The sequence below is a fragment of the Belonocnema kinseyi genome, chromosome 10 (assembly GCF_010883055.1).
Source record: "Belonocnema kinseyi isolate 2016_QV_RU_SX_M_011 chromosome 10, B_treatae_v1, whole genome shotgun sequence".
Classification (NCBI taxonomy): domain Eukaryota; kingdom Metazoa; phylum Arthropoda; class Insecta; order Hymenoptera; family Cynipidae; genus Belonocnema; species Belonocnema kinseyi.
Genome location: NC_046666.1, coordinates 57,097,267 through 57,122,258, shown reverse-complemented (window position 1 = coordinate 57,122,258; position 24,992 = coordinate 57,097,267). Strand labels below are relative to the sequence as shown.

General features: G+C 30.3%; 1 protein-coding gene across 1 annotated transcript; it reads left to right on the top strand.

The window, feature by feature from the left end:
- Nucleotides 1-21,138: 21,138 nt before the first annotated feature.
- On the top strand, nt 21,139-22,431 carry LOC117181425 (UDP-glucuronosyltransferase 2A3-like). The gene has a single exon (XM_033374064.1). It carries the CDS (start codon nt 21,274-21,276, stop codon nt 22,429-22,431), a length of 1,158 nt encoding a protein of 385 aa, XP_033229955.1. The 5' UTR covers nt 21,139-21,273.
- Nucleotides 22,432-24,992: the final 2,561 nt, after the last annotated feature.

Below are 24,992 nucleotides of genomic sequence, written 5' to 3'. Positions count from 1 at the left end.
TCTTTAGCATTTCTATCTCTCAAGTCACCAATTATGTGAGAACATTTTTTAATCCTTGAGCTATTAAAAGAATGAGGAGTCTTCATTGAAAGAAAGTGATCACTGCCAAAAGTAAAAACATAGAAAACAATTGACGTGGATAGGTGAAGGATAGATCTAGATGAAAGGATTAAGGATTATTTAATAGAGATAGATTGTTAAGTATAAAAGTATAGAAAATAATAGACGGCAATAAGCAGTGAATAGACTTGGAAAGTAATACGACTCGCCACTTCTTCTTACCCTTCGCCTTACCCATTCAACCCTTTTCCTTTTCACTTATCAATTACCTTTTTTAATTTTTCTAAACCCTTATACCTTATCATTTCTGCTACCCTATTTCCTTTATTTGTTTCTCAAAATTTCTTTCAGCAATCGTCCATTCATTTATTACCTTTTCCTCTTTTCTCTAACTATAATTTTAACGAAATGCCTTCTACCAGTCTACCTTTCGCCTTCCCTCACCATTCTAACACTCTTATTATTATTATTATTATTATTATTATTGATTCCTTAAAATTTTGCGACGCTCCCCTCAACACCACTTATCAATTTACTTTCCCAATTTCGCTATATCCTTATTCGTAGACTTATCTGAAACTTTAATTATCTCCAACATTTATCTCATTATTTTCCTTACTACTCCCAATCCCAAATTGGATAAAGTGTTGGGGATATTCCTCCCAATTCCTAGCTTGATAAAATGGTAGGGATCAATGAAGAATGGTGCGATTGTAGATTACATGCAATAAAATGGACGGATCGGAATGTATTTGATTTGGATGGTGAACATAAAAGAGGATAGTGGTAATATAATATATTATAATAATATCACCGTCATCATCAACAGCAAACCCGCAACTATGCCCTCAACTAATTTCATCCTATACCCCCCATCAGATGCCGCTTTAAACCCTTATTCTCTTTAAACAAAACCCCTAGCCTATTCTCCTCCCAACTTTTAGACTTTTCAATCCGCATCCTGCCACTCACAACGAGTTTTCCTAAATTCACGCTCCTCGCACTTTCCTTCACTCTTATAGTCTTTTCCTGACAATAATTATTCTTCCCTCATTCCTCAAAAACCATCATCCTCCCCACATCTTATTCAGCAGTTCAAGACCCCCTTTCTAATTCTCTCCCCCCCCCCCCAATTTCCTTACACTATGCCTCACCATTTCATTAAGTAATCATCTTTTCCCCTTTCTTCTAACTTTAACTGTAAGTGATTGACCACTCCTTCGTCTTTCCTTTACCATTCTGAGGCTCTTACGATTCTCCTCGACTTTTCTCCTCCTTTCCACTTTTCAATTTCCCTTCCTAATTTCTCTAAACTTTCACCCCTAAAATGCCCATCAACTCTTTCGACACCCCACCCTACTTTCTTTTCCATTCTACCAGCCTCTCATTCCACCCTACCCTCTTTCACCTATCGTCCTCATTTCTCTCATATTTTTCCCTCCTCCTCCCAATTGCGTACTGGACAAAATGATAGGAATTAATAATGAATGGTGCGATTATAGATTGTAAATAATCAAAATGAATAGATGTCATCATTTTTATCTTCGTACACCTTAGACATTCTTATTCACCCCCTGCACCTCACAACTTCTTTTCCCAAACCTAAATCCCTGTTTGCACTTCACTTAACTTTTGTAACCCTTTCTCTACCCACGAACCAATTTCCATACCTATTACCCAAAAACCCTCTGCCTCCACCCGATATCTTATAAAACTCTTCAAGACTCTCTTTTCCTCTCACCTTTTCCCAGCCCCTCATTCCTCTCGATCTTTCTTTGTTTTGTTCTGATTTAACTTATTTTTTGCCCTACTTCTCCCGTTTCTTTTATTTCACTTTACATCACTTAAAATAAACATTTTACCTTGATGATTTATTAACTATAAACTTTAATATAAAATATTGCACACAATTTACACAGGAAATTTCTTTTATAAACTGTATGTAATCATATGTAATAGAATAAAAATCTTGAAGAAAATACTACTGAAAGGTTACCGAAGTTTCATTTTGAACCAATAAATATTTCTTGAAGTAGAATTTTTAATACATGTCTCGAACTTATGATGCTAAAGTAAAATTGAAAAAAGTTTTAAAGCGTCACCATCAGCTTGAATAAAAGTCTAATGAACGATAAATTCAAAATTGAGTTATCATAAACCACAGACCTTTCTTAAGTGGAATCCTAAATTTCACCTTAATTGTAAGGAATAAGGGTGCAGCCTGGTTTCAGTTTCTTAACTTTCTTCTGAGTGAAATGCATTTGGAAAATTATGATATAACTTTTAAAAGTTCTGATATAAAAACTTGAAGCTGTTTAAGATGTCCCAGTATTCGAGAGAAAAGTAGCTTAAAAGGGACGTCAGCTTAAAGCTTATACTCGTTTTTTTGCATAAGGGCACATTAAAAAAATGTTGGTCATATTGAATTTTTTAACATACATTTTTTACATAAATGTATGTATAATTTTAAGTATATTGCATATATATATAATTGTATGTATAATTTTATAGATAAATATTGAAACTTATAAGATATTATTGATAAAATAAATTTTCTGCAAATAATAAATATCCTTGAAATCATTTTTGATATTTTTTCAATAAATTAGAATAAAATACTCTCAAAACAGGAACATAGGGGAATTTTTTTACGAAAATAGGAGAACCATAAGGAAACAAATTCTTTTACAATAAATTAATGTAAAATACAGTACTGTATTCATTATCAAAATTATTATTATTATTATCAAGTTAGTTGAATTTTTAAGCAAATAGTTACATTTTCAAGCTAAGAGAGAACTTTTTTTAAAGATAGTTGAAGTTTGAAGGAAAAGTTTATTTTCAATCAAGAAAGGTAACTTTTTCATTATAAAAAATAAATCCTAATTCCAAAAGAACGAACTTTTGACGAAGCAGTTGAATTTGTGACCACATTTTCAAATATGCAAACGAAAAAAATACAGTTAATTGAAAAACACTTGAATTATCGAGCCAGAAAGATAATTTTTTTGGAAGAAAGTGGAATTTTTCACCAGGAATCTTGAATTTTCTACAATAAAAGATTAATTTTCGAGCAAAAGAAGAATTTTGATTTAGTTCAATTAAAGAAAAAAAGTTTTTTAACAGTATACTTGGCATACTATAAAAATTAATGTTTTTCCAAATAAGACAAATTATAAACAAAATAGACCAATTTTGGCCCAATTTTTAGATTTTAAATCCAAAAAGACGAATTATTTATAAAACAGTTAGGAAATCAACAAGAAAAGTTATTTTCAACCAGAAAAGTTACATTTTCTATCATAAAGAATGAGTTTGCTATGAGAAGACGTATTTTCAAGAATTTGAATTAAATAAAACAAAAATTAGTCTAAGTATGAAAAAGAGTTTCGTAGCCTATCGAGGTATTAATTAAGTCTGAATAGAATCTATTTTTCCTCATTTCAATGTTTCTAACAAATTTGTAATAATTTCCAAACAAAAAATTTAAAAAAATCAAATAATGCGAAAAAGTTTAGTTTTAACATTGTTTCTGACTGAGCATCGACGGGATGAAAACAGTGCTTAACTAACTTTTTTGCATTATTTACAATTGGTTTTTATTTATGATACTTCAGGGCATGTTACGTTTCAGAAAGAACCTTTTAATTGTCTTCCATAATTGTTAAATAAATTTTCGAAATTCAAAAACAATACAATTGTTCAAAAAATGATTTTTTTGAAAAAAATTAGAACATCCTTGAGATATTTCTGAGGAATCTATGTTCACAACATTTATTTCTGAATAATAATTTTATTTATAATAAAGGCACAGTGTTTAATAACAATGTAATTGTTTAAAAAAGAACTAAAAAAATAACACTCAGAGACATTACTGATGCAAATACAGGGCTGTTTTTAGTTTTTCGCTAGGACTATTACTGCGTATTTAATTCAAGGCACAATTTTTAAATGTGCATAGCTAACTTCTGGATCGGACAGACACCTGACCGATACTATAAGGATTTCTGGCAGTGTATAGAAAACTGTAAACACGAATTTTCAACAAAATTGTTGAATAGTTTACCAAAGGAATGAATTTTCGATCAAGAAACGTGAATTTTATACCAAATAGTTGATTTTTTAACTTACAACTGATAAATTTTCAGACCAAAAAATTGCCTTTGAGCAAACAAAAAAAAAATAATTTTTAACAAAGTTCTTCGACTTTTAACCAATTAGTCGAATCTCCAACTAACAAAAAACTATAAAAACCAATTTTTTAACAAAAAGCATAAAAATTAAACCATATTGTTCAAGTTTAGTGGCAAAAAATCTTAAAAACAGTTGCATTTTCAAATAAAAAATATGATTTTCTAGAAAGAAAAATAAGTTTCTACTAAATAGTTCAATTTTCATAACTATAGTTTAATTTTTAATCAATCGTATCAATTTCCAAAAGAAAAATGAATTTTCGACGAAAAAGTTAATTTCCATGATGAATCTTTAACAATAAAAATTTTTAAGTACCTTACGTAATTATTGAGAACTATTTTTTTTCTTAATCTATGTTATAGGGATCATAAGAAAATAATTTGAGACGATTTGGAGCTTTTGGTAAAGTTTTACTGTTTCTTATATTTTTTCTGGTATTTCAGATTTTCTATTGTATATGTTGCGCTGGTTTCCTACAAAAGCCTGATGAAAGTGTTCCAATTGCCTTTCTTTTTTACATTTTCTCATCATGATTTCTTTCAACCCCAAAATTAAATAAGCCCTTATCGCCCTTTTCCAGGTAAGGCTATTTATCTAGAAAATTTTCCGAATTAGACTACAAAAGGCTAGAGAAAGTCTGACTAAGCTCGCAAAAAATTCAGAAAAAGGGCCTTACCTGGAAAAGGGCTTAAAGGGCGCATTGATTTTTGTGACTGAAATAAGTTATTGTGAGAAAGTGTGAAAAAGAAGAGCAGCTTAGAACACTTTCATTCGACTTTTCCCAGTCAAAATAGCCAAAATTGCAGAAAATGGGCCTTATCTGGAAAAGGGACCAATGAAAGATTTTAATTTTGAGCTTAAAATGTTTGTAGAAAATCAATGCAACGTATCCAATAAGAAAATCTTAGATACCACAAAAAAATCCGAAACTCCTTCGAAGCACACCGTGAATTAGGAAATTAGTTCAATTTTCAACTAAGATGTTAATATTTCAAACAAAAAATATGAATTCTCAAGGAAACATGTAATAGTTGATTTCTCAACTAAAACAGATTTGCATGTCAAATAAAAAACCATCAGAAACGAATTATCATAAAAATAGTTGAATTTGCAACCCCATGGAAGACAATTTTGACTTAAATGATGAATCTTAGAAAAATTAATTTATAAGAGAAAGCGTTCAACATTCAACACAAAAGATACTTTTCTTAACGAAGAAGCTTAATTTTCTAAACAATGAATAGTCTAATTATCAACAAAGGGGTGAATTTTCAACAAAACAAAAAAATAATTTTTAGCAAAGTGGTTTATATGTAAATATAGTAGTCGAATTCTTAACCTAAAAAGATAACTTTTGAACAAAAGTTAAGTTTTTCGAAACAGAGAAAACAAGAAGAATACTATAAAAATAAAACGTTGGGAAAAGTTCAAATAAAGTCTTAATTTTTATTCTAAAAATAATCAGCTCTTTAACAGATGATAAACCGATTTCAGTTTTTCTTCTTCTTTGCAGTTTAAAGAAATCATTTCATCTGTTTCAAATTATTTATCCCTAAATTAAAGTCGAACCTTTTATCACGTTCTGCTCTGATGTATGTTATCACTGTGGAATTCGGACTTACACTGCATTTCGATTAGCCTACATTTTGCTCAGAAAATTGAACGCTTTAAAATAAGCTGACTATTCAGATAGTGAGGTGGACTCTTTCGACCTTTGGAAGTATACTCATGTGATCAATAACACTATCATCATTAAATTACAGTTCACCTGTCATCAGATTTGTCAGTGTATTCAAAACCGTTGTACACTTTAGAATAAATCAATCGTGATTCCTTTATTTTTCCTGCGCGTTTATTTGATTTACTAAAAGTAAATCAAACAATGCGTCTAATTTTGATTTTGACTATCTCTGCATGGACGTCACTATTATCACTAGCTATAAAATTAGAATCAAGTGAATCTCTTTCTTTTCTTGATAAATTTCCTAATTTTGGTGCTTCCGAAAGTAAAAAATTGAATATCTTAGCTGCTTTGTTCACCTCAGGCGGAAGCCATTTCAAGTTTTTTAAGCCACTGCTTGAAGAACTTGCTCATAGGGGACACAATCTCACAGTACTATCCTACAATCCGCGTCAAAACAACAGTAGTGATGTAAATGTTCTACCGAATTATAAGGATGTGCGCCTTATCGATCCCAAATTTGTTGCAACAAATGCAGTCAATCTTGAAATGCTGACCAATTCCTATTTTCCATCATCAGTGCTGGACATTATTCTACTTCGTAATTTTGGACTCATATATTGTGAAATGACTTTTAATAATACTGCAGTTCGTGAGCTGATTAAATCGGATCAGAAGTTTGATCTAATTTTTGCGGAAACTTTCTGTAGTGATTGCGCCTTAGGTTTTGTGCATAAATTCCATGCACCATTTATTGCATTATCGTCCCACCCCATAATGCCTTGGATCAACGATCGGCTGGGAAACCCTGATAATCCGAGTTATATTCCGGAATTATTTCATTTATATTCCAGTCAAATGAACTTTATGGAAAGAGTCATGAACACATTGAATTTGTTGATGGAAAAAATGATTTACGAAATTGCATTTCAAAGACCTAATCAGAAACTTGTTGAAGATGCTTTTGGGCCTGGGGTTCCTCCTCTTAGTGAAATTGCAAAGAAGACATCTGCTCTGTTAGTAAATACGCATTATTCCATTCATGGATCGAGACCTTACGTTCCAAGTGTAATTGAGGTTGGTGGGATGCATATTGGTAAGCCAAAACCATTACCAGATGATATACAAGAGTTCCTCGATGATGCCCCGGAAGGTGCTCTTTTGTTTAGTTGGGGTTCAATGATTAATGCGTCCTCAATGATGCCAGTGAAACTGGATGCTATTTTAAAAGTGTTTAGTGAGATACCACAAAAAGTTATTTTAAAGTGGGAAGCTGATCAATTTCCTAGAAAACATAAAAATGTGATGGTCAAGAAGTGGTTGCCGCAATTCGATATCATGAGTGAGTAATAAGAAATTTCCAACTCTATAAGCCTGGTCACTTTTTAAAAAGTTTTAACCATTTTGGCTCTTTTTATGAAAATAATAGTATATAATACTGCCATTCGAGGTTTAAATAGTCACATGTTACAAGCACCAGTTCTAGCAGAAAAATATTATTCGCAACATTTGTTTCGTTTCTCGCATAGTTTTTATGAAAAATATAATATTTTTAAAGCAGTGTCATGATTAAAACAAAATAATTGCCTCATAGAAAATTATTGATCCATAAAACAGTATACTATAGCACTCACTATCAGAGACCTTTATACAAATACAAGAAATACAAGAAAATTAAAAATGTGATTTTTTAAATGCAGGACAAGTTGCAATTTATACGCTTCTACCAAATTACTTCGAACTTTTTTTTTTATAATTATGTCATAATACTGTAAAAATATCTGGATAAATATAAATTGCATTGATTTACATTGCAAATTGGATATTTCTTAGATTTTTCAACATGATTTTTAACCAAAACAAAGAAACGAAATTCGATAAAACTTTGCATAGATATAGTGAAAAAGTTGTGAATACAAAGCATTTAAAAAAAAGTAATACATGAATACAGCATGAAATTGTATAAGAGTAGATTTTATTATTAAAAACACTAAGACTCTATAAAAAAGTTCGCGTTATAAACTTTATCAAGTATTTAATTTATTTCTACGTAATGGATGTTGGAAGATTAAACAATTAAGTCCAGTATGGATTACATAATATTTTGACATATCCGTATTTCTTAATAGAAAAATTGTGTAATATATAGAATGTTGATTAGTACGTACATTGTAAAATGTATTCAAGCATCGAAAATTATCATTTGAAACAATATCTAAATATCTGGATTAGAGAGAGAGAGAGAGAGAGAAAGAGAGAGAGAGAGGGGGGGGGGGGAATAATTTTCGCTAGCTTATAATGTCATGATAAATAGTTAATAATGAATTACATGTCGAATATATCATGCTTATGTGTTATTTAATATAATGAGTGATATTATTTACACGCTCTTATAATATTATAAAGAAATGAAAGGAAAAAAGCAGTTTCGCCAAAAATTGGTTATCTCTAATCCATAAATCTCTATTCTTTAAAAATAAGAATTGCCAAATATTAAGTGCAATTTCAAATATATGTGATAATTAAAATTTAAAACATTATAAGATTTTTCTGTTTCAAAATACTGATATGTATAAATATTTTACTATCTTACTTGCCTTTATTATTTTATCTCACAACCTTGGCTACTTTTGAATAAATAAAATACCTGATAAAATATAAATGTTGTTGAGCCTTAACTACTTGGCGCAGACTTTTTTACAAATTTTGTTTGTATCAAGATGTAAAACAAAAGATATGTCTTATATTAGTTTTTATCGCAAAAAATGCATAGAAGCTCTTTTTAAAATAAATTGGATAAGCATTATGTTGTCCAGTCGTAAGTATGAAACAAAAAAATTGTTTGATTAAATTATTTTTCTCAAATATGAATTAAAAATAAAATTAAAAATAAATTATTGTTTTCACCTTTTAAAAACTTATTTGTTTCTAAATAAAACTTAAATATTAAAAGCTTACAGGTTTAGCTTTTAGAAAACACGCCAGTACAATAAAATCATAGATATTGATTCAAACGTCCTGCATGGAATAATTTTTTAGAATTTGCTTTCCAATCCCTCTACACACAAAACAATTGTTAACATTTTTTTTTATTAAAAAGCTCATAATTTAAACATAAAAAATCGATTTCTCGAAAACTATTCGAAATATCGAGCTCAAAGTTTTAAATTCATTTTTTTGCTTAGAATCCCGGAATCGGTGTATCCGAAGAATCAAAAATCGGTTTTCAGTGTTCATTCCGGAACACTTTGCACAATCTTTCCTAATTTCCATTCTCATATTTCAATACACTAGAATTATACTACACCATGACCACTTCCTGAAAATTTGGAACCATTATTATCACGACTCTAAATTTATCTATGCATATAGAATTAAAAATTGGGGAATTTATCTAAACAAAAGTAATTGTCCTATCAAACACACAACGACATATCTGGATTCGTCTTATCCTTATCTCTAGCAGCTAAATAACTATATAGAAACCTGAACGAAACAAATATAATACTCTCGTCAAACTCTTGTCTTTTCATTATTATATATCAAACAATAAAAAAATTAAAAAGAAAACGTTTATAAATATTGTATTTATTTTAATAATTATTTTTTTGTGGTGATTAAAAACCTCCTGGGGTATTTTATTGAAGTATTCAGTAATGTTCTTCAAAATATATCCGGACTCATACATTTGTTGATATTGAGTTCCGAATTTTTTATGATAATTTAATTGCTTAAGAATAATTTTTTACATAATTCGAAAAGCTTTTAGAGATACGGTTGAAACGAATCCAGATATGCCTTTTCTTGATAGGACAATTACTTGTCTATGTTTTTGGAACTGTGGGTCCTCGCCTTAGTGAAATTGCAAAAAAACATTTTCTGTTTTCGTAAATATGCATTATTCCATTCTTCGCTCTGTTTAGGGCATCTTCATATTCGGGAACAGAGAAACTGCTTTGGAAATTCAAGTACCAGATAGGGTTTGCGCTCCTGCATATTAGTCACTCACGCCGAATCCGTCGAGTGAGGGGTACCCTAAGTGCATATAAAAACGTTTTTTGGCTTGATTCTTGGCCAATTGTGCTGAACTTTCTGGAATAAAAACCTATCTAAAGCTTTGCATTTCCAATTAATTTTCGTTGCAATTATTCAAATTTCAAAAATTGTTATATTCTATTTATATTTATTAAATTACTCACTTTATTAGTAAAGCACATTAGTTTCTTCAAAAATGCAATTATCAGCCCGTTTTTTATTTGAAAGATAAATTAATTCATGTAAATTAATTATCGAGGCAGCACGATTAAAAAGCTTTCGCTTCTGATAATTATCATAGGGGAAACAGAAGGCACACTAGAAAATTTCTGTGTACAAATTAAGTCTCTACAAGTCGGTAAACTTAAGAATATAACATCCATGTGTCTATTTTCGCGTATACTGGTATTATCAATACATAAAAAACAGAAGATAAACTTTACATCGCTTTTCGATTAAAGATTCGCTGCAACCAAAATTATCTTTACAGGATAAACTATAAAGAAATATAGGTTAAACTTTCTTTTATTTTTCCATGACAGCACATGTGTTTTGAAAAAGCGACGTTGTCTGAATAAAACTTTATACCTCTAAAAAATTTCCTGTAACAAATTTTATTTTTACTTTATTCTGTGAAAATAACGTCCAAAATATCCCTAGATCTTCCAATATTTATTTGCGTCTTGGGGAAAACTGAGACATGTACGAGAAATTCTGAGAACAGAATTGGATTCAACGGCTCAAAATCCATAAGGATAGCCTAGTCACTTTTTTCGTGCGGACAAATTTTTTTATAGCCTGTTTGACAAAAAATCACTAGGCTATTTCCTACTTTTTTAATCTAGGGAGAAAATGGTACAAGGCCGAAAAATTTAGTGGTCCTTAGATTGAGAGCGTAAAATTACAAAGGATATAGTATTTTTGTTATCTTTTACCATATAAGTCAGCACAACATGATCAAGACCTTCAATTTTCCTAGATTTATCCTAGCTAAGGGAAACGGAAAGTACACTGGGGAATTTTAGTGTATGAATGTTCTTTATGAGTCCCAAGACATAACAATATGACACGCGTACGTTTATTCTTCTGTATACTCACATTATCAAAATAATGTTCAGAATATCCCTCGGTTTCCCCCTATTTTCGGCATCTTGAGGAAAACTGAGACATGTAGGAGAAATTCTCAGTCCAGATTCGGATTCAGCGGCTCAAAATCCATGAGCTAACTACTAACTTAAAGTTTTTTAGTAACTTTCCAGAATTTAAATTAATTTTTTTAATTTGAGCCATATCCGCGCATCACTGAAACCGAACTTAATTTTTACAAAGAGTGTTATCATCCAGAAATATATTTTAGACAACTAGAGGCATCCTGCTTTTTAATTTGTGCTGGCTATCATTTCGATAATTTTTTATTTTATATTTATATAAAATATATTATATTTACATATAGCTTATTTAGAGAACAGAAAAAAAGTGTTCAAAATAATACCGAAATGAATACAATTTTGATATGCAACAAAAATGATACCGAATTTAAGAGGATTTTGATCGGCCAAAGAGGATGATTGACTTTTGAGATCATAATGATCTGATTCGGGGTCATGTATGAAGTCAGGCCAAGATGGATGAAGTTCTTACAATACTTCAGCTCATATTCAAGCTTTTTATAGTTTCTGATCGTGCAGTGTACTTAAAAAGTTAGAAAAATAACGAAATTTGATATCAGAAAATCAGCTGTTAAGTGTAGTCACTTGCATCCAGTTAGATACCATTTTTAGGTTATGTCGTTATGACACCAGCGCGAATAATTGGTGGCCATTTTGTTTAGTCTGACAAATGAAACAAAAAATGATATCAAATTGATCCGAATGGAAAATCATTCTGATCTCGAGAGTCAAATGATCGCCGGAGCAAAATGCTCTACAACAAAATTAATCCTTTTCTTATAGTGAGAAGAAGGCTCGTATATTTGAGAAATCTATTAAAAGTATAAATGTAAATAATAAAAATCTGCCCGCCCCACGTGGTCAAAATTTCCAAAAGCTGGCCATAATTCATTAATCATCATTTTGGTATGAATGTTCTTACGCGGGGGCTTTTGGGGTCGCTGATTATGAATCTGATATTGGTTAAAAAAAATGGTTGTTACAAAATGGCGGAGGATTCTCATAAATTTTGATTTTTGCATGAAAAAAAAAGGATCACTTAGAGGTTTTCGGGTTCGCAGATTACGAATCTGATATTGGTTTAGAAAAGAATGGCGGAGATCGTGCAAAGGACGCGTTCGATAACAACGTAGCAGTTTGCAGCACCCTCAGAAATATTGTCTTTGACTAATTCAAATAATTCCTCTTGGTTTAAACAAATTCGTTGTTTTGTATGTCCATGATCAGTATCTGGAAAAGTAACGTTTTTAAAATTGTATGAGAACTATGTTATACTACTGAAAATTCTTCTACGTTTAAAATATTCACAATATTTCATAATATTTAAAATTACTTGAGGAAATAATGTTATCAATATCCGATTAGTTACTATCCTTATATCTCATATATCACTGAATTTTGATTTAATAGTAGAAAATATGAAAAGTATTGGTTGAAATATTAAGTCAATATTTTGTTATCGTTTGAACAATACGTCCCTTTAATGAACAGATGTCTGTGTGTACTGTTAGTTAAAGCTAATAAAATAGTGAAATTAAAAACTTTACGATGTTACAGTATGAATAACGTCCACTACACAATGAACTTTTCAGAGTGCATCTGTAAAATTTATCTGAAATAATGTCTCAAGACCAAACGGGCAACTTTAGGCGGCTAATTTTTAAATATTCTTTACGTGAATGTGTAATTTTTCATTAGGAATTGAAAACAGGGCCCGTCCTAGCAAGACTTTTTTTAAAATTTTTATTAACGTCAATTAATATAAGAATTCAAAAACCGAAGCAAATTGTTTATTAATTTTGTACTTATATCTTTGCCATATTTATTTATGTTGCACTATTTTTTCAAGCACTTACATTCACGAGAACAATCCATGTTGTTTCACTGGAATTGATCACTCCATTATAAAACAATGCACTTTAAAAACACTGTTTTTATTATTCGCGAAGTGCAAGCGTTTTGATGCGTTCGACGTTTGTACACAAGAAAGGGACAGCACTGCACTTATTTAAGTCTTTGAATATACATCAAAAATTTTTTTCTTTGCATTATTGCCAGCTTTTTAGGACTTTAGACAACTGTGCGTCCCATGGGCATACATTCTCTTCGCGCGCTGAAAGCACGACTAGCTTCGCTCGCAAGTTTAAGCGCGCCTCAGGCGCGTGACAGTTCGTTCTCGCGTTTCGCGCTCGATAATGTATTTACCTCGTGCGACGCACTCGGTTTTTGTATATTCCCCACACTTGTGCACAGATTTTTTAACCTAAAGAGCGAGGCATCAACAACAGATATTGGTGATTGTGAATTCTCTTTTGTTAGGGCTCCTTCGGCTTTAACGAACACTTTCTCATCGCGTATCTCGTGCTTCGCACTAGAGTTTGTCGTGTAAATTGTATATCTTCTCCATAAACAATTACAATTATTAACATGCATTGGCATTAAAACACACATAGTTTCATTGTCTTGTTTAAAAAAATGCACATTCTTTAAAAAAAATCTTTGGTAATTAAACATTTGATTGCAACTTCTGCCATTTTTTCAAAAACTGAATTTGCGCAATTCCAACTTTATTTTTACGATTTAAAAGTTACACATGCGGTCTAAGCAGCAACCTGACTGTTTTTTAACTTTAAAATTATATCCCTCACCTCAGTGACCAGACTTTGTCTATTGTTTTTTCTACCGAAACTCAACCAGTAGTTATGACAATTTTTTAGGGCATTCAAAATAAACATTTTTCTTTTCTTGACTTTTTTCCATATCGTGAGATATCTAGCTTAAAATGTTCATTTTCGTGTTTTTTGTAATTTTGTAAATTCTATAACACTGGTAATTTTTGGTTTTGTGAGAAAAATTCATTAGGATAAATTGTTCGTATTTTTTAATACTATGAATATCCGTGCAGAGAATTTGTGAAATTTGAAAAAAATGGTCTCAAAAATATTCAGTCATCGTGGACTCAGGCAGACGTACATACATACATACATACATACATACATACATACACATTGCATATATACATAAATGCTTACAGCCAGACACATTCGTAAAAACCTGTTTTTCGGATTGGGGTGGTTTCAAAATGTGAAAATTTTACAAAAACTGCATATGTCAAATTTCACACAAATCTAATACCTTCTCTGATCAGAATGTAAAAATTAATTAATTTGTCATGTATAATTTTTTGGTAGCTCTTTTTGGGTTTCAATCGTAAAAAATAGCATTAAAAACATTAAGAGAATAAATGTTTAGAAACCCTCCGCACTGAACGTAAATGAAATTAAAACACAGAAATTGTGGTTTGGTTTTGTGAATAAAGTAACGGGGATGAATTGTTCATCTTCTTGAATTTTGTGTATATCCGTACATAGAATTCATACATTTTGAAAAAAGTGGTCTTAAAAATGTTCAAAATGCGCTAACTTTTTGAATTTTTGTACAAAATGCCTGGCTAACGAACTTCACTTTAGGACACCAAAAGTTTGTACTAAAGGCCAATCTAATGCAATAGTTTTTTCACAAGTTATCGTGCTTCCATACAGGCAGACATACTCAAAACGTGGACATTTAACAAAAACTTGGAGGGAGAGCATGTAAAAAAGCGGATTGACTCCCGAGTCAAAGTTTCGTCGTCACGTTTAACTTCTTTCACTTTCATAAATGAAGGTGAATGAAAATGAAATGAAGATAGTCTCAATGTCAGCTAATGTTTTTTCGCCTTTATTTTGACTGCACAAGTTGTAGTTATTACCATTTTTACAAGTTTTGCAGCCAAAATCAAGATGAAACGATATTTTGATCTCATCTTTATTTCAGCTATTTTCACAATCATTAAGGAATACACGGAGAAAACTTTCGCTGCAATATTTGTTCAAAATCAGACTAGATTTTACTTTTTTTAGTTTTCAGTGACAGATTAGCAGACGAAAAAAAACCTAACTTGCGCCGCGTCGCGTCGCGTTGAAAGTTAGACAACACGTATCCTTTTCAAAAGCATACGACGTGAATGCAGAGACTTATTATGGGATTTTGAACTGTTTCGAACTATTATATTTATTTAAATTATATTGTACAGTACACATAATTTCAGTTTATATATTATTATATACATTCCGCAATATTATATTACAAGCTGAAACAGTAAAATTTGATTGAAATATAAAGCTGGTGGGAATCGAACACGGATCTCCGGCGCGACAGCATGGGGATATTTCATCCTGCTAAACTAGATCATGAAATACAGAAATTTATCGACTTTATGAAGTAAATCGAAGTTTGGTCGTCAGTTTCAATTTCTTTAAGCGTAAGCGTTATTCAATGCAAGGTGGAAATATTGAAAACCGTAGTGTTGACTTTTTTCACTTTCAACGCCTTAGATCTTACCGATTTAACCTTTATTCTAACTTCAAAACATTTTATCCAATATCACCTTCTCTTTTAACGTGATGGTTTTTTGCAGGAGAGCTACTCAATTATAATAAATTTAATTTTCAACGCACCTTTTACTCACCCGAGAAAAGGGCTATAGTGGAGTAGATCAATCAGAAAACTCAATATACTTCTTTAAACGCAGACTGTTCATTTTGCCTTCAGGTATGTCGGCAGTCAATGAATTAATTTATTTCACAAATAATTCTTTGCACGTTTTTTAAATTTTTTGTTTTTTATCTGTCTGTTTCTAGCTTTTTTTTTAGTCTATTTTTATATATTTATGTTTTTATTGTTTAAACTTTCAAATACAATACTTGACAATTTAGAAAAGTATGAATATTTTCATGATTGCAGTACTTTTATACAAGTATTGTCTTAACATATTAGCTTTAGGTGACACAAAAAGGCTTCGAATTCAATAGGCATACACAAACTCACGCACACACATATGCATACATGTGAAAACAGGGTGTTCTTTTCATCTTATCACATTAAAATATCTGAACAAATACCCATCCAAATTCTCCATTACAAAATACTTATACTTTTATGGAAATTTTTTGTTCAATTCGCTAAACCGAGGGTTAGGCCACCGGGGGTGGAATGTGGGTGCAACTTCCGCATTTCAAATTCTGTACCTGGCGCCATTCAAAACTAAATTTAAAATTTCGAGGAAATCAATTTAAAGTCTTCTCATTTCTTTTTGCTTTGTTTAAATAAAATAAGGAAATAAGAATCTTCGTTTTATTTTCGTTTGGAACCACATGCCTTGACCAGTCAACAGTGTCTTTTTTTGCAAATGCATCGCCGTCTGGCGTGAATCAAAAACATTTTTTCGAGTAAGATACTAATATTATTATATATATTATTACTTATTTTTTAATGGAGAATCTGAATTTGCAATAAAAAACGTTGGTTTCAATTTTAAGTGCTAAACTTATCCCCTCCCCTATCGCCCCGAGAAGGTGGGGTATGGGGTAAATTATTGCGGATTTGCTTCTCTCCCTCGAAAATACAAAGTTTTCGTTTCGGACATTCTTTGTTTGGATGCGTATATTTCTTAATATATTTTAATGTCACAAGCTGAAAAGAACACACACACACATATATGCATATTGAATTCTAAGCCTTTTATTGTCACCTAAAGCTAATATGTTAAGTCAATACTTGTATAAAAGTACTGAAATCATGAGAATATTTATACTTTTCTAAATTGTTAAGTATTGTATTTGAAAATGTAAACAATAAACACATAAATAAATAGAAATATTATAAAAAAAAACAGCTAGAAACGGACAGATAAAAAACAAAAATTTCAAAAAGGTGCAAAGAATTATTTGTGAAATAAATTAATTCATTGACTGCCTACATACCTGAAGTCAAAATGAGAAGTCTGTGCGTAAAAAAGTACATTGAGTTTTCTAATTTATCTATAGTCCACTTTATCGTTGAAGTTAAAATGAAGGTTAAATCAGTAAGATCAACTTTGTCAGTTTGCGGCGCTGATAGTGAAAGAAGTCGAAACTACGGTTTTCAATATTTTCAACTTACATTGAATAACGCTCACGTTTAAAGAAGTTGAAGCTGACGACGAAACTTCGACTCGGGGCAACTTTAACTATTTTCCGCATTTGCTTCTCAATGAAATAGAATTTCAAAAAATATATCGTATGCTTTAAAAAATTGGAAACCACTGTCATAACTATGTTACGAGTTGAAATCAAATAATAATTTTTTGTTTGAGAGGTTAATACTTTAAAACAATCAACCTAATTCCAATAAATCTGGCTTTGCTACTAAAAGAAATATTTATTTCAATGATGAATGCGATTCTTTAAATTAAGAAATAAGCTATCAAAGTCAAATAATTCTTAGATTTGTGGTTCAAATACAAATATTTGTATATGTGAATAAATATTTAGAAAACTTAAAGGGATATTAATTAAGTTAAACAATTATTTATTTCGTATAAGGAATTGGTAGAATTATTGTCATAGATTTAATTAATAGTTCTTGAATGATGTAATTTATTCATTTAAGTATTAATTTATCTATTGGAAATAAATTTTCTTTTTTTTTTAAATGAAGTGAAGTCATTCGTGAGAACGGAATAATTTATTCGAGTAAACTAATGTATATTTCAAACAAGTACGTATATAATTGGTCCAAACAAAATATTTTTTCAACCAGAATTTTGGTATACTAGCAACTATTGTACAGTTTTTCTAATTTTAAGAATATTTAATAGAATTTAAGTTTGGACAATTTCCATTAAAACAATATTTCCTTGTATTCAGAATAAGAAGTGAATCATTCTTATGACATACTAATCTTATACAAAGATTTGTTTTTTGAAGCAACTGCTCATGCAGAAATTTCCCCATCTTTCCCTATTTGAACTTGGGTTCTAATGGGGCCCCTATCAAAATGTCTAGTCTAGAAAAAACTGAAGGGGCCCTGTCAGTTATTTTTTAAAACTAAATTTAGGACACTAATTAATATTTTTTGGGTGTCAGCCAGATATCTACCAGCAGTTCGCTCGTTACTGGTTAACGTCTAGCACCACGATATGCCAATAGTTAAAATATTCAAAACAAATTTTAAATATGTTTAAAAATATGTTTTATGCATGCTTTAATGTCTAAAAACTATAAATACAACTTTCGGGAAAAGAACTTTTTTCCGGATTTTTTTTCTAAGAAAAAAAGACAAAATTACATTGTATGTCAAACTTTTTCAAAGTTCGCGATTAATTTTCTAAGTTCCATCGTTAAATGTTTTTTAAGGTTAGAACAATTACATTTACTATCATTAGAAAAAGTTGTAAACTAGTCTACAATGGGAAAAACGAAATCTTATACAGAGAAAAATTTCAACCGATTAAAATCATTTATATAATTGTTTTATTGATATTCTTTTAGCAGTGCATATAATTTTACATTCACATAACGTCGTATAATAATAAATATTTAGTTAAAAAAAAGAGAGTTCAAAATTTGATTCTTGATCTTTTTTGAGGTGTACCTTATGAGAATGGCTTTTTCATCGAGTTTTAACTCGTAGGCTCGTGCAATGGTTAAGACTCCCGAATGCTAGGCGATAGATTTAGTTATGGATGTAGGTGTTCGATACCCCGTAGCGCTAGAAATTTTACTTGTAATATAATGCTCAAGAATGTAATATATATATTCACGCTAAACAGTTCCATTATTATTTAAAGTCAAAATATTCTCAATCAATGAATATTGATATAGACATCTTTTTCAGATCGTTACAGTATTCTTTATATTAATCATCACATCTTTGGTACAAGTCATTAATTTCCCACAGACAAAATTATCGTATTTTGAATCAATACATATTTATTTAACTTTATTGCTTATTTTATGTAAGAAAAATGGTGCTCCTTAGCACAAAAAACATACTTAATCCTCTCAAGGAATATTTCTTTATTTTAAAGATGTATTTCCGTCAATTTAGAGTACTTTTATTTAAAACAACGAATCATATGTTTCAATAAAAAAATACTGTTCTAATGCCAAGTAATATTTAGTTGCATGTAATAATTATCTTTTAGAATTTAGGTTGTACTCCTTTACAACAAAGCGAACAATATTCATATCAGAGAGCTATTTCTTATAGTTGATAACATATTTTTCTAGTTCAACGCATATTGCACAGTGTTAAGTAAATACTTGTTTGCCTTCACCATTGCATTTCTCAGAAATAAGCAAAATATTTCTTTGCACTGAAGAAATATTTTTTTGGCCTTATTCTGCTCAGCCATTTCTTTCAATCAAAGAAATATTTTTGGAATGAGATACTTTTTACATTCTCATTCATGAGAGTGTAATGTAATCGTCCAAATTTTCGATCCCTGGTTTTAACGGATCTTTACGTTTCGGCACGCACGCAAGCCAAAATTCATAAAATTTTGTCGGTGACTGTATGTCTGTACTGTATGTCTGTATGTATGTCTGTATGTATGGTTACCTGAATGTTGTAGCTACGCTAACTTTGAAGAGTTTATCCAATCGAGTCCGCATTTTATAGACTTTTAAGGTCACCAAAATGAAGGTTAAGTTCGTTAACTAAACATTTTCAACCAAAATTAAAAAATTGGGAGAATTTTCAAAATTTTCAAATTTGTTTAAATTTTATAAATTTTGGTCAAAGTTTCCCATAGATGGGTAGAAGACTTGCAAATTATCTGAATAAAATTTTTTATTTCGATGAAAATTAGAATAGTTATATACTTTTCAAAAATTTGAAAAATTTTCAAAAAATATTGAAAAATTTTTTTTTTAAGATCCAAACATTTAATTCAAAATTTGGCTAGATATCAAATATATTTTAAAACTATTCTAGCCGAATTTTTCGATTAGCCCACAATTTAACAAATTTGAGCATTTTCAAAATTTTCAATTTTTTTTCAAATTATAGAAATTTTTGTCAAAGTTTCTTATAGATGGGTAAAAGACTTGCAAATTATTTAAATAAAATTTTCAATTTTTATGAAAATTAGAAAAGTTATATACTTCTCAAAAATTTGAAAAATTTCAAAAAATAGAAAAAATTATTTTTTTCATAAATCCAAAAATTTCATTAAAAATTTTACACTAGATCAGCGAGTTCTCATCGTATCCTGGTGATTTTTTTTTAATTTTGGGTTTGCTGATGTACTAAGTTTGGCCCCCGATTTACAAGCTGAAACGGCGCGCTCGACCCTGTTTTACTACTTAGCTAGCTCTCCATCGATAAGTATTTAGCGAACCCATTTCTATTTACTATGTAGAATCTTTCCTGATAATAGACAGCGCCTTCTAGAAATGTGAAATTAAAATCTATTCTCGATCTATTCAATATACATATATTCCAACGTTTGAAATCAATCCAATGGAAAGAATCCATTTTAATGATACTAAAAAAGCTTAAGTGTTAAGAGTAACTTTTTTTAACCCCAAAAGGCGTCACACAATAATAAAGAAAAGAAAAATAAAAGCATGAGAAAATATGAAAATATAAAAAGTTCAAGATGAATGAACGCAGGAACAACTTTAAGAAAGCATCTTCTTTCTATTAGCAAGGAGTATGTAGACATCTTTAAAACTTTGAATGTCTTATTAATACTTTTGTTTTAAAAGTAGTGTCAAAATTTACCAAATTTGATTAAATCAGAAATTAGCAATTACATGTCTTGCATCGTAACAATTTTTTTATTTATAAATTCACAAAGTTTTAGTTACTAGAATATTGAAAAAAAAAATTTTTTAATTTCTATCAATTCAATAAAGTTGTTAATAGACAATAGTAAAAGTTCAAATTTAAAGCTCAAATCAATTTATTTAGCAAAATTTTAATGCCTTATATTTGTACCGAACCATTGCATTGAATAGAAAATCCGTCAACATTGTTTGAAATAGTACCGGCCCATCGGGATTTTTCTTGAAATAAAATCCCGCCTTACTAAGCCGAGCCTGGCTATAGTTCTTCTTTAGTTCGTTTCTTTCGAAAATCGGTTATAATTTCGCCGTTGTAAATAGAATACTCGACCTCGTCTCGAGCCAATTTTCTTTATCGTTCGCCTACTCACAACAAGTGTACTCGTTGTAAATTCTCGTGCTGTTCAGTAAATGTTTAATTTTATTAAAAAATATGTCAATATTTCAGTAAATAAACTAGAAATAAAATATCGCATTCAGTATGCATTTATTTTGGTTTTTTGTTACCTCTACATGGTTAATTCTATCGTCATTGGTCATAAACTCATCAAGTGAATCTGCTACAGTTCATTACGGATCTCCAACATTCAGTGCATCAGAAAATAAAAAATTCAATATTTTAGCTGCTTTATTTACTTCAGGTGGGAGCCATTTCATATTTTTCGAACCGCTCTTGGAAGCACTTGCTCGAAGAGGTCACAATCTGACTGTGTTGTCTTACAATCCTCGTGAAAATAACAATATTGATGCGAATGTGCTACCAAATTATAAAAACGTATTCCTCACTGATCCGAAAATTATTGCAAAAAATGTTTTGAATCTTGAAGAATTATGGGCTAATTATTATAATTCCTATTTTCCATCATCAGTGGTGGACATTATTCTACTTCGTAATTTTGGACTCACATATTGTGAAATGACTTTTAATAATACTGCCGTTCGTGAGCTGATTAAATCTGATCAGAAGTTTGATCTGATTTTCATGGAAACTTTCTGTAGTGATTGTGCTTTAGGTTTCGTCCATAAATTCCACGCACCAGTTATAGCATTATCATCTCATGAAATATTGCCGTGGATCAATGATCGGCTGGGGAACCCTGATAATCCCAGTCACATTCCGGGATTCCATAAGTTTTATTCAGGTAAAATGACGTTTATGCAAAGAGTCATGAACACATTGCATTTGTGGTGGGTAAAAGTTTTTTACGAAATAAGATTTCAATGGCCTAATCAGAAACTTGTTGAAGAGTTTTTTGGACCTGGGGTTCCTCCTCTTAGTGAAATTGTAAAGAAGACATCTGCTCTGTTGGTAAATACGCATTATTCCATTCATGGATCGAGACCTTATGTTCCAAATGTAATTGAAGTTGGTGGGATTCATATTGGTAAGCCAAAACCATTACCAGATGATATACAAAAGTTCCTCGATGATGCTCCAGAAGGAGTTCTTTTATTCAGTTGGGGTTCTATGATTAAGACATCAACACTGTCGCAAGAGAAACTGGATGCTTTGTTAAATGTCTTCTGTGAAATGCCACGAAAGGTAATTTTAAAGTGGGAATCTGAGGAAATGCCAAGGAAGCTGAAAAATGTGATGCTTAAGAAGTGGTTGCCACAATTTGATCTCATGAGTGAGTAATGATAAATTAAAAATTTATAATGTTGAGCAATGTTTAATAAGTTGTTACCATTTTTACCTTATTTTTATGTGAAACAGAGTATATTATTATTGTTATTAGTGGTATGAATAGCTACATTTTGGCCGCAACAACAAACTAAAAAATTAATTATATAAAAAAATCGGTATTTTTGAAGTTAATCAAGGTGTCGAGATGTCTCGTTTATCCTACACTGGTGCAGAGTAACCTGCGTCGGTGCAGACCGAAATGCACCCGTGCAGGATAACCAAATACGCTATAAGATTCGGTTTTCTCACAAACAATTCTATCCGAATACGCATCAGTAGTGCCGAAATCAGAACCTAGTATAATATAATAAAATGAAATAAGATGAATAAAAAACTTCAGGAATATGATGTATATTACGATTCATAAATATTTTGTTAAATTGTTTAGTGAAAAATCTGTAAAATTTGTACTTCTCACACATTTATGCGCAGGCCTTTTATAATTAAAGGTCAAAGCATCGACAACTGTAATTTTCTGATTGTGAATTCTCTTTTCTTAAAGCTCCTTCGGCTTTAAAAAACACATGCTCGTCACGTATCTCGTGATTCGCACTGGACTTTGTCCAAAATGCGAACTTTTCTTCATTATTTTCAATTCTATTATATCAAATGTATATTATATTTATTACTGTGCGTCGGTATGGGTTGCTTATTTAGATATTACAAAATAAAGTATAAATTTGATTTTTAATGATTACTCTAATACTTGCTTCTTATTTTATATCAAATTTCATTTTCAGTTACCCTGAAAAATGCCTATCATTTTAATAAATTTATATTATTGCAATGCATAATATGCATTGGTATTAAAACAAAAGTATTTTAATTCTCTTTTTTTACAATTAAAAAAATTAGGCATCCAATTATGAAAAAAATTGTTATCAAATATATCATCACAACTTGCTTCGTTTTTTCATAAATTTAATTTATTTATTTTTGATGTTATTTTTTACGATTCAAGCTAAAACTACGCATCCTAGCGTAAGGTGTTTCTGAGAAAATTTTTAGATATAATTTAAGCAACAAATTTTGTAAATTCAAAGAGTGTATAACAAATCTGTAGATACTTTTTGGTTAAATAATGTTCTTATTATCATTTTTTTCGTCTCTTGTGTCGTTTTTCCAAAAATGTAATCTTTTTATTTTTAATCTCATTTTTACGATTAAAAGAAAATCTACTTATCCAATATAAAAACATTTAATAAGACATTTTCCTAACCAAAGTTGCTGGCCCAACTGTTTATATACTTATTTGTTTTTTGTGTCAATAAGGTAGATTTTGAATTCTCCTTTTCAAATTTTAACATGTTATAGAGGCTGTTAAAAATTACGTAATGATTCATAGGGCGGTGATGGAGTAAAAATATGACGCTGAGTTACGCGGAACGAGGGGTTCGAAAACGTCTTTTATTTAAAACTATGCCTATATATTTTTGTTTACATAATGATACCTGACATTCTTGTTTTAATAATTTCCCATAATTATATGAAAGATTTCCAACATACTAGAATGAACAGGGAATATTCTAGAAAATTTTAAATTACTATTGTACAAGAATAAGCATTTCACCGAGGGTGGTTATAAAATCAAAATTGATATATTCACAAGCTTTTATGCATGAGGGGAAAAACTCTCAATTTTATCCTCAATTCCTGAATCTGATTGTTCTACGATTCTAGAAATATGAAATGCAAATCCATTCAATGAATCCAATGGGTAGAATTATTGTAATAGAGCGTAAAAGTATTCAGTGTTGAAAGTAACCATTTCAATCATAAAGGTCATCACAAAATAAAAAACAAACAATGAAATAATAAGCATTTAACAAACAGAAAACATAACAACTTTAATTTAAACTAAATTACGCATCTTATCGTAGAGTGGTTCTGAACGAGTTTGTAGGTATAATTTAGGCGACCAATTTTGTTCAATAAAATTTTATTGTAGCTTGTCTCGTTTTCCAAAGAGTTAATTTTTAAATATATTTTTATAAGAAGAGCTTATATGTATCCTATGAAAAAATTATTCATGGTAAATTTGTAGCTCACATGTGGAAAATAAACTTATTCATTCATTTTTGCCATAGCTGGTGTCGTTTGTTTAAAACTCTAATTGTTTTATTTTTAACGTTGTTTTTTACAAATAAAATCAAAACTGCACGTCCTATCGAAAAACTAAATAATAATAAATTTGTAGAATTTTTGGGGGTTTTAAGAAATTTCAAAAAGTTGTTGCAATGATGTAGTAGGGCTTTCTTTGTAACTGTGGTAATTTCTATTATAGAAAAAAGTAATTAAGATAAATTGTTCGTCTTTTTTCGTACTAGGAAGAAACGTACATGGAAATTTCAAATCCTTAAAAAAGGGGTCTCAACTATTTTGAAAATGCTCTCACTTTTTGAATTTGTATTCAAAATGGCTGGCTAACTTAAAAGTTATCGTGCTGGAAGACTAAAAATCTACATACACGTTTACAAACAGACAGACACATTTGCGAAAACATTTTTTTCGGC

Excerpts from the sequence above, each read along its gene's own strand:
- LOC117181425 (XM_033374064.1), top strand. The coding sequence starts at position 21,274 with ATGCATTTATTTTGGTTTTTTGTTACCTCTACATGGTTAATTCTATCG.